Raw genomic sequence first — 13,323 nt, 5'->3', positions numbered from 1 at the left:
GAAAAGTAACAGCGCCAACGCAAAACCAACTTCCCGCCCGGCGGGCACGTAGCGAGAGGGAAACCGCGGGCTGCCGGGGGCGCCTCCCGGCGGCAGGAGCGCCCAGTCGCCCAGGCCGCCCGTTACCCGCGAGATCTGGGACGGGGCGGGGAGATGGCGGCGGGAGGCTGGGCCCGGCGCGCCGTCAGGTGACGGCCGGCAAGATGGCGGCCTTCCCCTGGTGAGCCCGCGGGGAGGCCGCCCGAGGGGTCGGGCAGGAGGAAGGGAGGGACGAGCCGGGTAGCGGGGCTCCGCGGAGGGGGAGGGGGGGCCCGCGGCGGGCCCCTGAGGCGGCCGTGCGGCGCGGGGGGGGGGGGGAGTGGGGGCGCGGGGCGGTGTCGGGCGGCCTCTGCGCGCTCTGCCGCCGCGCTGGTGCCTGTTGAAGCGAGGGCGGCTGGCGCGTGGCTCGGCTCGGGGGCTTCGGTTCGCGGCGGGGGGAGGGGGGCGGCGGCGCCCCTGAGGCCCCTTCTGGTGAGCGCCCGGCCGAGACGCGGTTCCCTGCCGCGTAGAAGGGGTAACACAGGGCTGAAGGAGAACGCGTCCGTGGTTTTATCCACGCCTCGCGTTTGTTTCCAGGTGAACAGATACTCTGCTTTTTGGAAGACTTGCTCTCCTGAGCCTCGTTGTTCTTTTCACGCGTTAACTCTGCCTCGCTTCCCGATTTTGGTGTGTCAGGTACCAGGGCAATCTAGGAATCCAGCCTGATGTAGAACCAAGAGAAGTAACACGCAGCAATTAGAGCTGGATTGCCAAAAAGATCTCCCCGTACGTGTTTTGTCCTGCTGAAAACCGTTCGGTTCGCTCCTTCGTGCTGTTAATGTGGGAGCAAACTCTTTTATTTAATAAAAAGCAGGACTAGTTTGTGGCTCTAAAAGGTTCCTTGTTAATGAAATGTGTTGAGGCTTTATAACAGCAGCAGAACTGTGCTTTTTCAAATAAATTCCCAGAGGTCCTGAATGCTTTAAAACCTGAATTTGCGTCACCAAGAGCCTCTGACGGTGTAAGACAGGTCCAGGGCTCACCGTAGTCCTCTGGCGGGTGTTCGTGGGCGGTAGCACGGCTGTCGCATCCGTCTCTGCTTACTGACCTTGCTGAGACTGAACCGGGTACGGCCGCAGCTTCTGAGTCCTTTGGAGCGCCAAGAGATAGTGAAAAACTAAGAACTGCGCTCACAGAGCTGACAAATAGGTTTTTATGTAGTGCAGCAGCTTTTCAATAGCGGGGTGCTAGCGAGTAGGTATGGCACCGCGGCTGCTGCTGTGGTGTTGGAACGCGTGCACCTCTAAGGTGGAGGGTGTTGTCGTGCTGTAGGGTTGAGGAGATCACTAGCTGTTTTCAAGCGTTGCTGGATATTAATTTTAAAATTTTGTTTTGCAAATTATTTTTCTTTAGCCCCATTAGTCTACATACGAGAAAAAAAAAATAGCCCCTGTCTGCACTGAATAAAAGGAGCTTGCATTAACATTAAGCATTAAAATCAAGAAAATGATTGATTTGAAAATTTTGTTAGAATAGAAAAAATTTGCAGTCTGTTCTAAAATGAACAGATTTATATTAAATTTAAAACTTAGGGCTGGAATTCCTTTTCATGATAGCTGTTCTTTATCGTGCTCTAGAGATTTTGCTTGAGTTTATGTTTAAAGTTCCAAAAATCATCAGTACATTTACTTACAGTATGTACTTCATTGTATTACCAATACCGATGTACATCTAATCTTGGAAAGAGAGGCTGTTCCCGTGCTTGTATGCACTACTTGCAGGCTCTTTTAAGCCTTTGTTTTGGAATAAAGGCTGGCTCTGGGCGGGGTGTACCTGGAAGGGGGCTGCGAGGCGAGGTGTAGCCTGGAGTCCAGGCTGGGCTCCTCTGCTGCACAAGGGCGCGCTTGTGCGCAGAACGGGGCGCGCCGGGAGGCCCCGGGTCCGTAGTTCGGGCTGTGTGCTGAGAGGGCTGCCGTAACTTAGGGGTGAGGAGGAAGCAAGGTTAGTCCTGGGAACAAAAGCAGTTAACGGGAGGAGAGAAGGTTGGCGGTGTGGCAAGTGTTGAAGACGTTGCAGCAAGACCTTATGGAGATTATGGAGTCCAGCAGATTATAGTTAGATTATAATGAATTTGGGGCTGGGAATGGTATGCCAAGCGTGAGCTCTCAGGAATGTCTGTCCTTGCTGTTGGTTTGGAAATGTCTGCAGGGAGAGCTATGCAAATACAGACGGATGGATAAACGCAGACAGAATTGTAACTCTAACAAGGTAATAGAAGTGTTATAATTAGGAAGCCAGAAAGAGTTTGTCTGAAAGATTTTTTTTTCATCCCAATGTTAATTAACCCATGAAGCAGTGAACAAGGAGAATCACTGAAGCATGGGACAATAGCAAATTAAAGGGAATATTTATACATAAAGAAAAGGAGCTGGAGATTAAGAAAACAAAAGGAGCAAGCTTGTGGATTTTGCTGGGCTCTTGCTCTGCTGTGTCTCGTTAGGTGTCACAGCTTTTCCCTGGAGCAGCGCGGCGGTGACTTTCTGTTCCAGCCTCCTTGCAGAGCTGCAGTATCAACTATGCCAGAAAGGCTTTCTAGAAAAATTACAGTTAGGTAGTTTGCTTTTGTTTAATTACGTACTTAATTTTCATAGGAAAGGCTAGGCTTTTATACAAGGATTTATCCACTGTGCAAGTTATGAGTACCGGTAGGTTTTTTTCTCCCACCATTTCACTTCTGCGACTTTCATTATGAATACAGTGAACAGCTGAAAATAGATTCCCCAGGAAAGAGCTTTGTAGCTGCACAAATCAATCTGTGCAATCTCTCATTTTATCTGTCCGTGATAACTTTGATTTCTTCCCTTGTGTTTTTTACACTGTCTTTTTTCTTCACTGACTATTCAATTTAAAGGATATGTTTTAACACATTCGTTTGCTTGGTTAAATTGCCCTATTGATTTCCAACGGAATGGAAGAGAATTTAGCTGCAGATGTAGAAAAAAATTCCATGTCTGCCAGGATTTTTTTTTCATTTTTGGTTTACGTATCTCTCAGAAATTAGAGAAATTTTAGTCTTTACGTTGACTTAGTTTTCAACGTGCATTTCTTTCTGTAAATATTACCTGCATCTGTATAGACATAGGACATGCATTTTTCCATTTGTAAGTACATGGTTATTTATATGCATATAAACTTCTCCTTTGCTCTTGTTTTTTAAGGCATGCAAGATCAAGAAACTATGGTTTGGAATCTGAAGTGTACAAACTAGAATCTGTACCCTTGGATTTTGGTGACTACCATCCACTAAAACCCATTACAGTAAGTTTGTGCTTTGAAAATGAATGTTTGCCTCTCCTTACTTCTGTTCCTTTAAAATAAAAAGGTTCTGAAGCTGCTGATGGTACTAGTGAAGTTGTTTTCTATGTTAGTGGCCTATAGTTTTTGAAATATCGAGATTTTATTCTGTGCTGTTTGTCCTTTACAGAACTTTGCTGCTGATGTTACATGTCAAAAGTCATTTATTTCTGACTAATAGAGCATCCCAGACTTGTGGTGTTTCTTAGTTGCGCTAACTGCTGAATAATGGATAAGTTTAAAATCTAATTGTTGGTTTACAAGTAACCTGCATAATTGCTTGATGTAAGATTTATTTTTTGGGTTAACTTCCAGTCAGCTGTATGCTTTAAAACATTTGCCATTACTCTAACGTATGAGAGGCTTTTAAAAATGGCTCCAGCTTCAAAGAGATGATAGCTGTACAACAGTGAACGATAAATTGGCAGCAGCTTCTGCCTGGGCAGGTCAGCAGGGAGATAAGATGGCGTCCTTAAGAGTGGATTTGCTGTTCCAAGCTTGAGTATTGTGAAAGAGTACTAAGGATGAGACTGGGAGAGGAAATCAAACAGCAGAAAAGAGGTTGGAGGAGAGGGAGAAAATCAATAAAATAATTTGAAATGGTTATACTGACCATTCTGTAGAAATCAGAAGTTAAAAAAAGTTATTGAAAAGTTGGTGAAGCCTCCAGCTTTGAGAGGAAAAGAGGTGCTTCTCTTTATATGATAATGCTCATTCTAAAATGCTTCTTGTAGAAGGATCCTTGCTTTTACTGAAATAGCAGAATTTGTGTAGTCCATAGCCTAGTGACTTATTAAAGGAAATAAGGGTGGAAGAAACGCTTTTTATTTAGTTATGTAAAACTTTTCTTCTAGGTTACTGAATCGAAGACCAAGAAAATGAACCGGAAAGGAAGTACTTCTTCTACCTCTTCCTCCTCTTCTAGTTCTGTGATAGATCCACTGAGCAGTGTATTGGATGGTACCGATCCCTTGTCGTTATTTGCAGCAGCTGCAGATCCAGTGACTACTACTGCTACTATGGTAATACTGGGGGGCCGTTATCTCAACGGAAAAATAAAAAAAACCTAAGAAAACTAAAAACAACAACAACACAAATACAAAACCAACCCGAGTACAATATATTTGTCTCACCAGCTTAAATATTGATTTAATACAAGATTCAGTAAATTTGATTAATTTAAAGACAATACTAATTTATACAACAATAGGCTAAAGCATTTCCGTTTACTTAATTTTGCCATATATTTATTTAAATATGGACTTTTTTTTAGTGTTGTAGCTTGTGGTAGGACAAGTAACCACTTGAAACATCCTGACTCTTACCATTGGCCTTCTTTATCAGCCTTCTCCTTTTTTTCCAGGTTTGTATTTAACATTTGCACTCATGCTTTCCTCACAGGATAGTACACGAAAGAAGCGTGATAAAGATGACAGCTCAGCAGTAGGAGGTGACTTTGAACCGTGGTCAAGCAAACGCAGTGAAATTCTTGCTAGATATACAACAACTGAGAAGCTCTCTATTGTAAGTGGCGGTTTCTGCAAATTTATTTATACTAGAACTTAAATGGATTTTGGATGTTGCTGTTTTGTAATTATTTACTGAGTTAATATTGGTCCTCTAAATTTCAGTTTTAATGTAATAGAAAGCTGTACCACCAACTTTCACCTATAACTAATTGTTTTTGAGCTGAGTCCAAAAGTCTGTTGATCACTTAGAAACCATTGTTTTGTCTTTTTCTATCGAGACAGCTGATTTCTGGTTCATTTCTAAATGATTAGCTGTATAATTACCCCACATAATGCTGCAAATGTATTTTCTAAAAGTCTGCTTTCCCTATTTCTTCACAGAACCTGTACATGGGATCTGAAAAAGGTAAATGGTTTCTCTATATCAAACAGTAACGGGTTTTGCTTGAAATAGGATACAAGTGACAGACTTGTGGTGGAGGCTGGTTCGTGGGTGACAACCCCCACCCCCCAATTCTGAAGAATGACTGGATTTTCTGTTTGTTTGTTTGTTTGTTTTTGTTTCTTGAATAAGGTTTCTCCTGGGTTTTTGCTTAAAATAGTTATTAAAAACAAACCAAACAACCGCCTCGTCTTATATTCCTAGAGGCTGTTGAATTCGTTAATACATGTTGTGGAAGGAAATGAAATTCACTGTCTTTCGCTGCTTAGACTTGTAAGCTTAAAACTTTCTCCCATTTAAAATGAATAATGATGATTTGAGGATCGTTTTTATCAACTTCTCTACTTGCTGGAAGGGAAAGGAAACAAGTCCCTTCAGAGCTTGTTCAGTTATTCTCTTTATATGAAAGTGAAATGCTTTCAAGTGTATACAGAGTGTTCGGAAAGGAACCAAATCTTAAATTTTTTATCATATTTTCTAGTGAAGCAAATCTGGGCTAAGCAGCCATAGCTGTTTTCATAGTAAATCAGAATTTTTACGTATGAGTAAACATGCATCATCAGCCTCTGCCAAGAATTAGGAGAAAGCTTTTCCAGAATGTGAACGGTCACGCGCTGAAACAGTTTGTCCAGAGAGGCTGTGAAATCTCCGTCTTTGGATATGTTTAAATTTGCCTGCATATGACCCTGGGCAGCCTGTTATAGCTTTGAAGTTGGACCTGCTTTAAGGGCTAAGGAAGTTGGGTCACAGGCCTCCACAGGCCTCTTCTAACCTAAATTATCCGATGATTCTATCCTGTGTTTCTTGCCTTACCTACACAGCTTGCAAGGAAATCTAGAGCTGGATGTATGAGCTCATCTTTCCACATCCAAAGTGAATGAACTGTAGGCAGGATTAAACGTCCATCTTCAGGAATAGCCACCAAATAAACCACCTGTCTTCTGTAGTGGAAGCTAACTGTTGTCTGAATCTGTCAAGCTCCTCCATGGTTTTTTTCCTTCTGAAGCCCAAGAGCTTAAAACTTTAAAGAACTCAAACATACAATCCTTTTTAGGAAAAGCTACAACTCCTGGCTCAGCAGTTTCTGAGAAAGTGAGGACAAGGTTAGAAGAACTGGATGATCTGGAAGAGGTGAGCAAGCTTTCCAATCCGATGACATCTCCATTTTAAAAGTGAAATAAATTTGTGAAATGGAGATCTTTATGAAACTTTTTAAGAAGATCCTGATTCGGCATATGCTTATACAGTATTTATATAAATAGACTTTCCATGGGACTTCTCTTGTAATTTCAGTGCTTATCATTGTAAAACTTAGGTGAAGTCATAGTTTATATCATTAGAATCATTAGAACACAAAAAATTCACCTGATGTTAATTTACCTCAGTACTCTGTATGGTCTTCAGCTGCTATAACATTTCATGGAGCCTAATAGACTTAACCCTTGAATATTCTGTTCTGTCCTTGTTGCAGAAGCTGCATGTTATCTTCCTGAGCTTAATTTAAGTTATATTTACATACTTGACTGAAACATTGACTTGTCTCCAGTATTTTACTGTGCAAAGATGAGGTGATCCGTGACTTATTTTCTTAAAACCTATATCTGCTCAAGTAGAACACCTCTGGAGGTGTTACTCTTGTTTCGGGTAATATTATCTTGAAACCTCTGCCTCTTAACTTACTTCAGGTTACCTGGGTGCGGTTCCAGTAGTTGCATATCACAAAGGCATACAGCTTTGATTTCTTAGTAGAAAAATCAAGTTAGCTTAAAGCTAGCATTTCAGCTTCTTTGCGTTCTTCATATATGCTCTATAGTTCTAGTATATTGGAAATATGAAAGAAAGAGTTTAAGGTTTAAAAGAAATCTGTCAAGTACTTCAGACTCTTATTCTTTGATGTAATTGTAAAAAAGCAAAGGCAATGCAACTGTCTTACTGACACCATTTTAGCAAAGGTAATCAAATTTTCTGGTGTTGTGGTCGCTGGTACAGCAGCTTTATTGGTACACCAACCTCAGTGATGACAGCAGAAACATTCCCAAAAATGTAAACTGAGCAGATTATGAACCTGACCCAAATTGCATTGTTCCACTCTGAATTTTTGAGATGCTGTTCTTCAGTTCTGGGGTCTGCAACTTTCACCTCCTTCTGGTATTAAGTTGCTGCAGCAAACAGAGTTGGAGTTGTCTTTATGTGCTATTTTGTTGCCTTCTAATAAGGCAGCAGAATAGTGGTGTAGTAAGTGGTGTTGATAATCTCTTCATGATTCCTCCTGGACGTGGTCTTAATCTGATCTGGGCTAAAACTTTCCATACACAACTTCTTAGGGACAGAACAGAGCAGAAAGAGTAAGCTTGTGCAGAATGGAACAAGGGTGATAAGAATACTCCAATACTAAGCATCAAATAAAGACTACTTTTTTTTTCTTATTGAGGGTGAAATAGAGCCAGATTTTTCTTGCTGTAAACAAATTTCTTAGGACCTTGCTGGCAAAGCAAAACATGTTTGAGTTCTTGCTGATGTTGCTTTACATAGGTGCTAGTGTACTATTTGTGCCGCTAGTACCAATCCAGCATTTCTGACCTCTTGAACAGCTTGTCTGCGTTACCAGCATGCCTGTCTCTTGAAAAACAAAGCAATAGTGATGCACTCCTGTACTAAACACCTGCAGTATTGGTGTTGCAAAGTTAAGAGTCACAAATTAGGGGATTCTGTTAAAACTTTTTTCTTCTTTTTTTCCCCCTTCTTTTCTCTCCAATCATTTGACTCGTTAATAATGACACTCCCCTTTACTCTTCTTCCCTCCCTTACTTAAGTAGAGTTGTGTTTTTTTGCCAGGGGTCACAAAAAGAGTTGTTGAATTTGACTCAGCAGGATTACATGAATCGAATCGAAGAACTCAACCAATCACTGAAGGATGCTTGGTCCTCTGATCAAAAAGTAAAAGCTCTAAAAATAGTAATCCAGGTCAGTTTTACAGTTTTTGTTATTGTTGTTCTGTACCGAACAAATGATTTGGTGGGCAAAGGCTTTTCTGACTTCTTGGGTAAAGTAGGACTTCTGTTATTTTTATTCCTGTTCTCCACGGGAACCCATTTCTTTCGTTTTAAAAGAAAGGATTTTATGACTTCTGACAACAGTTGGATTTTCAGCTTCTTTATTATGTATAGAAATCCTCTCTGGGATTTATTGGAATACTAAAATGAGGAAAAACTATCTCTTTGGATTTAAGTACTGGATCAATGAAAGGATTCATGATTTACAGTATGAAAGGATTTATGGTGATAACTTGGAAACAACATACCTATCTTTTAAAGATGCTTCCCACCCATATGCATGTACACGAGCGTACACGCACACAGATTGACTTTTATAGCTTTATAAAGTATTGTGTGACAATAATGAGCCACAATTAAAAAAAAAAAAAGCATGAGCAGAAGGATAACTTATATGAAGAAGCTGTTTACCGTGCAGGTCATTTCAGTAGCTGTTTACCGTGCAGGTCATTTCAGTAGCTGCAAAGGGAGCACGCGTTTCTTGGTATCTCGTGCCTCGTGCTTTCTTTGGATCTTGTGCCAAGTATGCTTACAGTATTAGCCTTTTGTCTCTAGTGGCACACAGCCAACTGTTACTAGCCTCGTTTTCTAAAGTTGTTACAGTTTTATGAACTAGACGTTAACTAAGGAAAGCTGTGATATTTCATGTTGTGCTAATTCTTTGCAATATGAAAATGACCACAGTTTGGTTAACTGGAATTGTGATTCCAGTGTCTTGGCAATATAGATTGTGCTCAGTTTAATATTCTGAAGAAAATTATGGCCATTCCAAGTGCTTTCTATGAACAGCTGCTGTCAGGACAAATGTATTGATGCTGCCTTGGTGAAGGGGCAGCTAAATTCTAACTTTCTTTTGTTACTTCTACATAAAATTAAAGCATTTAGTTAGTTGCATAACCTTCTAAAATAAAAGCTTGAGCCTTCTACTAGATCACTGGATGGTATTCTGCTTTTGTATGTTGTGCTGTACAGCGTGGAGATGCCTTGGAGGGTTTCAGCTGTAGAACTTTATTTTGTAATCGTAATAATTCACAAGGTAAGTGTTCCATGATGTTAAATTTTTCACTGGAGGAACTGAAATTTGTTAATAACTACTGTTCTCTAACCTTAATGGGTTGATTTATTCCTGAATACAGAACCAATGCTACTAATACTATGGTTTATATTGGCATAAACAGTAGCACTCAGCAGTTCTAATGTTGTCAAGTTTGCATTGCATGAGGCCTTGTTAATCCCTGTTATACCAAGTCACCTGCCTGCTCATCATTAGCTCTCGGTGCTCTGTGGACCTGAATCTTAAGAGGACAGTGTGGTGGGTTTGAGGATTTTGATTAGAGTATGGGGGATGGAATTTGCCTTAAAGAGGGTGAGCTACTGGCAGATACAAAAATTTTACCTCGTTAACGATAAATAAAATAAATAAAATGTAGCGATAGCAACTTTTTCCTAGGGCATGTAGTTTTCTCCTCCCCTTCCCCACCTGCACTCAACATCAGTGTTTTCCCCTCCATACTTACTGAAGTAATTGAATAAATACAGAAAACGATTTACCATCTATTTATTTTGGTTATTCACAGTCTTCCTTTGGCTCATTTAGGTTGATGAGCTGTGAGAGGAAAAAATGGGACAATTAAATGTTCTCTTGTTTGGCTTGGCCTTTAAAAAAGGCCAGAGGCAGAGTGCATCAGAGGACAGAGGAGATAATGACATCCTTAAAAGCTGTAAAACTGATGTGATGCTAATGGTCATCAAGAGAGGGTTATATAAAGTTGAGGGTTTTTTTCTTTTTTTTTTTTTTTGTCATGCTGGATACCCTTTTGAGAACTGTTTGCCATATTTTTGACTTAAATGGTGGTAAAGACAACAAAGGAAGTGATACACAAATAACTGTGGACGGAGGTCAGAAAATGATCCGTGACCTTCCGTGACTAATGTTCTACTGTAATACTAGGAAATCAGCACTATTATTCAGGAAAATAGTTTGCCATGTACAGTATTATGAGGTGGGAGTATTTTAATGAAAGAAAAAATACAACATTAAACGTCTTTGAAGGAGAAAAATGAACATAGAGGCACTGTGTTTGTAGTTCCTTTTTTTACACACACACACACACACACACACACAGTGTCTGACATGCAGTGATAATCTGAGCATCAATACTTTATATGTAAAACTTCACATGAGATGTCACTAACCTATTTGAAGGAAGTTAGTTTCTAGGAGGGGCTTTGTGCTTCCTTTTAGGAAAGTGGTATCGAAATAGCTTATATTTATCCTTTTTTGTCTGTATATTGATATTCACTTTGTACTTGAACTTTCTACTACAGATGCACATCACTGAAAGGCTGAGTAAGAATGAAATAAGTATTTGGGTTATTAGCATATGAACACAGGGATCTTTCATAAAGGAGACTATAAATAACTAGTAATAGTTCCAAATTTGAAAGCAGGATAGGGTAGGAACCTGACTGAACTTTCCTTGTTGCTGGTTATCTCTAATAAATAGCACAATTGTGTGAATGCTGTATCCTCTAATAGAACTAAGCAGTTTCCTTGACATCAGGCTGAGATTATATGCATAGCTGTGGTTAGCATGCAATAAGAGGGTTAAGTTTGACTTCTTTTTTGTTATCGTTATCAGAAATGTGTATGTCAGCTGGGCAGGAAAAAGCAATTTAATCAATATGCTAAAGTATCTTGATTTAAGAACTAATAATCAAATTACAGACATCTGTCACTGGGACATTGGAGATGGAGCCTTAATTCTCTGTGCAAGTTTTACAGAACTTGAGTGCACGGGAAGGGTTCTGTTTATTAAGGCAGGGTTTGAATTTACAGCACAGCAGCTACTCTGACTTCCTCGAGTTCCTTTTTATGAGATAGCTTATTCCATCCTGACAGGTAGAGTAAGCTATTTGCTTCATGTGTATTGTGTATCTTAATGAAAATTGGTCTGTATGCTGAGTGTGTGCACTTGCGTGATGTACAACACTAAGCTGAAGTTGATTAGGTATCTGAGCTCCAACAAAAGTATTAAGCGTTCATGGTATGTGTAGATGCTAAATATCTACTGAATTACCTTTCTGTGAAGTTTTGACTGACTTGCCACTTGGTAGGGAAGATACTACTTTGATTGTAAGATGTGACTGCTCTAACTTGTCTTTCTAATGCACTCTGAAGATCCTCCCTGATGAATAAAACGAAGAGCATGAGAACATCATCTCATGTAAGCGTGTTGACAATGTTACGATCTACTTGCTTGAACAAAGCAGCCTCGTAAGGCATCAGATTGCTTCCTGAATTTTTGGAATGTAATGAAAACTTAAACTTTATCCGTTCCATTGAGATGGAAGTACTGGCTGCTGCTGCTGTCCCTTACCTCTCCTTCAATCAGAAAAGATCACAGAGAATGCTATACTTGTCAGTCTTGAAATACAGACGAAAAAAGAGTCTTAGTCAAAGGCTGCGCTTGGCTCCTGTAGAGAGGAGGTGGACCTCTCTCTCCTCAGTCGTTGTGTTTTGCCTCTTTCTTCAGGTGGAGCTTGATTTTTGTGAATAAGCTTCTGCAGAAGTCTTTGACTGCGGTTTAGTCTGCAGTCTTTGCACCATCTTAGAAAACGAAGTATAGCTTGCTTAAATGTCTTAAATATCTTAATTCCTCACTGTATATTTTGAGTTCATATCGTAAACGGGCATGTTCCTACCTGAACTCACAAATACAGTGATACTAGAGCTAAGCTGGTTAATATGTTTTCAAACATGACTCTGCACCAACCGTAGGTGTAGTCTAACTGCCTCAATTATGTTGTATGCCAATGTGTGATGATTGGCTATAGATTCCTCTCTAGGGTTGACTCTGGATGAATTGGCATGTTTCAGAAATGTTTCAACTGTTTATATGAACTGCAAAGTTAGGTTTAAAGGTTCATTCATTAAACTTCTTAAATTGTTTCTTAATTTAATCTATGTCATATTGTTTTGATACAGAAACTTAGAGAAAAATGATGCTGCAATCCTGAAAAATGTCCTTTAAAAAAGTTATTTTGGAAAATAAGTGCCTTTTATGCTTCTTTCATAAGAGAATTTGTTTTGTCTGAATGAATGCATGGGTCTTTGCATAGCCAGCTGAAATTCTGTGTTGTGGATTACCTTGTATAAAGGGATGACTGGAGGTCTGTGAGTAACTCTCCTGGAAATGAAGAATAATCTGAAGAGTGCAAAGAGTACCATGATGCATTGCGTTGGAGGTTCTTGTGCTTTTCGCTAGATAGTTCTTACGTTGGTTCTTTCCATCTGTAGATACTAATCTATTCCAATCTGTCTGGAGTATAAACACAAACTTGCATTGCCCTCTAAAATTCTTTTTCTTTATTTTTCCTTCTAGTGTTCTAAGCTTCTTTCAGACACAACAGTAATTCAGTTTTATCCAAGTAAATTTGTTTTAATTACAGACATTCTTGATACGTTTGGTAAGTATCTAAAGTGCAAGATTTATTACCTAAAAATTAATTTCATGTTATTAACGATTATGGTGTTACAAAACATCTGATAAAAATATTAGGTTTTATTTTCTCAATGGTCTGCTCTCCCAGTTGTCCTTTTTTTTTTTTTTTTTTTTTTTTTTAAGTAAGTCATCCTTAAAGTGCTGAACTGACTGTCAGTTTTCACACTGAATATTTCTGACATAAACACTTGGACAGCAGTGTTATCTTTAAAATACTTCTTCATGTTGTATTTCTGTGCTCTGAATTAGTGAAAATCTAGTACAATATCCTAGGGAAAAAAGATGATCTCTAAATTTTGACCTTTTAAACACTGTAATTATGAAAATATTATTTCATTTTTTGATAGCCTCTTGAACCCTTATCTCATTCCATCTCATGAAATAAGAGGAGAAGTTGCAATATTTTTTTTAGCTAAATGGAGACTATGAAGTGATCAAACGTGGTTACTAAATTATCTGCTTTCGTTATTTTTCAGTGATCC

The 13,323-nt window shown here is 39.6% G+C and overlaps 1 protein-coding gene across 2 annotated transcripts in view; it reads left to right on the top strand.

The window, feature by feature from the left end:
• The first annotated feature begins 130 nt into the window (after nucleotides 1-130).
• The window catches only part of VPS35L (VPS35 endosomal protein sorting factor like), a 61,784-nt gene continuing 48,591 nt past the window's right edge, over nucleotides 131-13,323 (top strand). Inside the window, exons 1-8 of one of the 2 annotated variants that reach the window (XM_068908761.1) lie at nucleotides 131-220; nucleotides 3,237-3,336; nucleotides 4,227-4,394; nucleotides 4,774-4,896; nucleotides 5,223-5,247; nucleotides 6,338-6,414; nucleotides 8,119-8,247; nucleotides 12,722-12,806. In XM_068908761.1, the coding sequence (XP_068764862.1) occupies nucleotides 204-220; nucleotides 3,237-3,336; nucleotides 4,227-4,394; nucleotides 4,774-4,896; nucleotides 5,223-5,247; nucleotides 6,338-6,414; nucleotides 8,119-8,247; nucleotides 12,722-12,806 (724 nt within the window). In that variant the 5' untranslated portion in view covers nucleotides 131-203. Of the gene's footprint in view, nucleotides 221-2,232; nucleotides 2,287-3,236; nucleotides 3,337-4,226; nucleotides 4,395-4,773; nucleotides 4,897-5,222; nucleotides 5,248-6,337; nucleotides 6,415-8,118; nucleotides 8,248-12,721; nucleotides 12,807-13,323 lie in introns of those variants that run through there. The other variant, XM_068908762.1, reaches the window with a different exon arrangement.

The sequence above is a fragment of the Struthio camelus genome, chromosome 15 (assembly GCF_040807025.1).
Source record: "Struthio camelus isolate bStrCam1 chromosome 15, bStrCam1.hap1, whole genome shotgun sequence".
In the NCBI taxonomy this organism is placed as follows: Eukaryota; Metazoa; Chordata; class Aves; order Struthioniformes; family Struthionidae; genus Struthio; species Struthio camelus.
The sequence above is the reverse complement of the archived record's forward strand: the minus strand, read 5'-3'. Positions and strand labels throughout refer to the sequence as shown.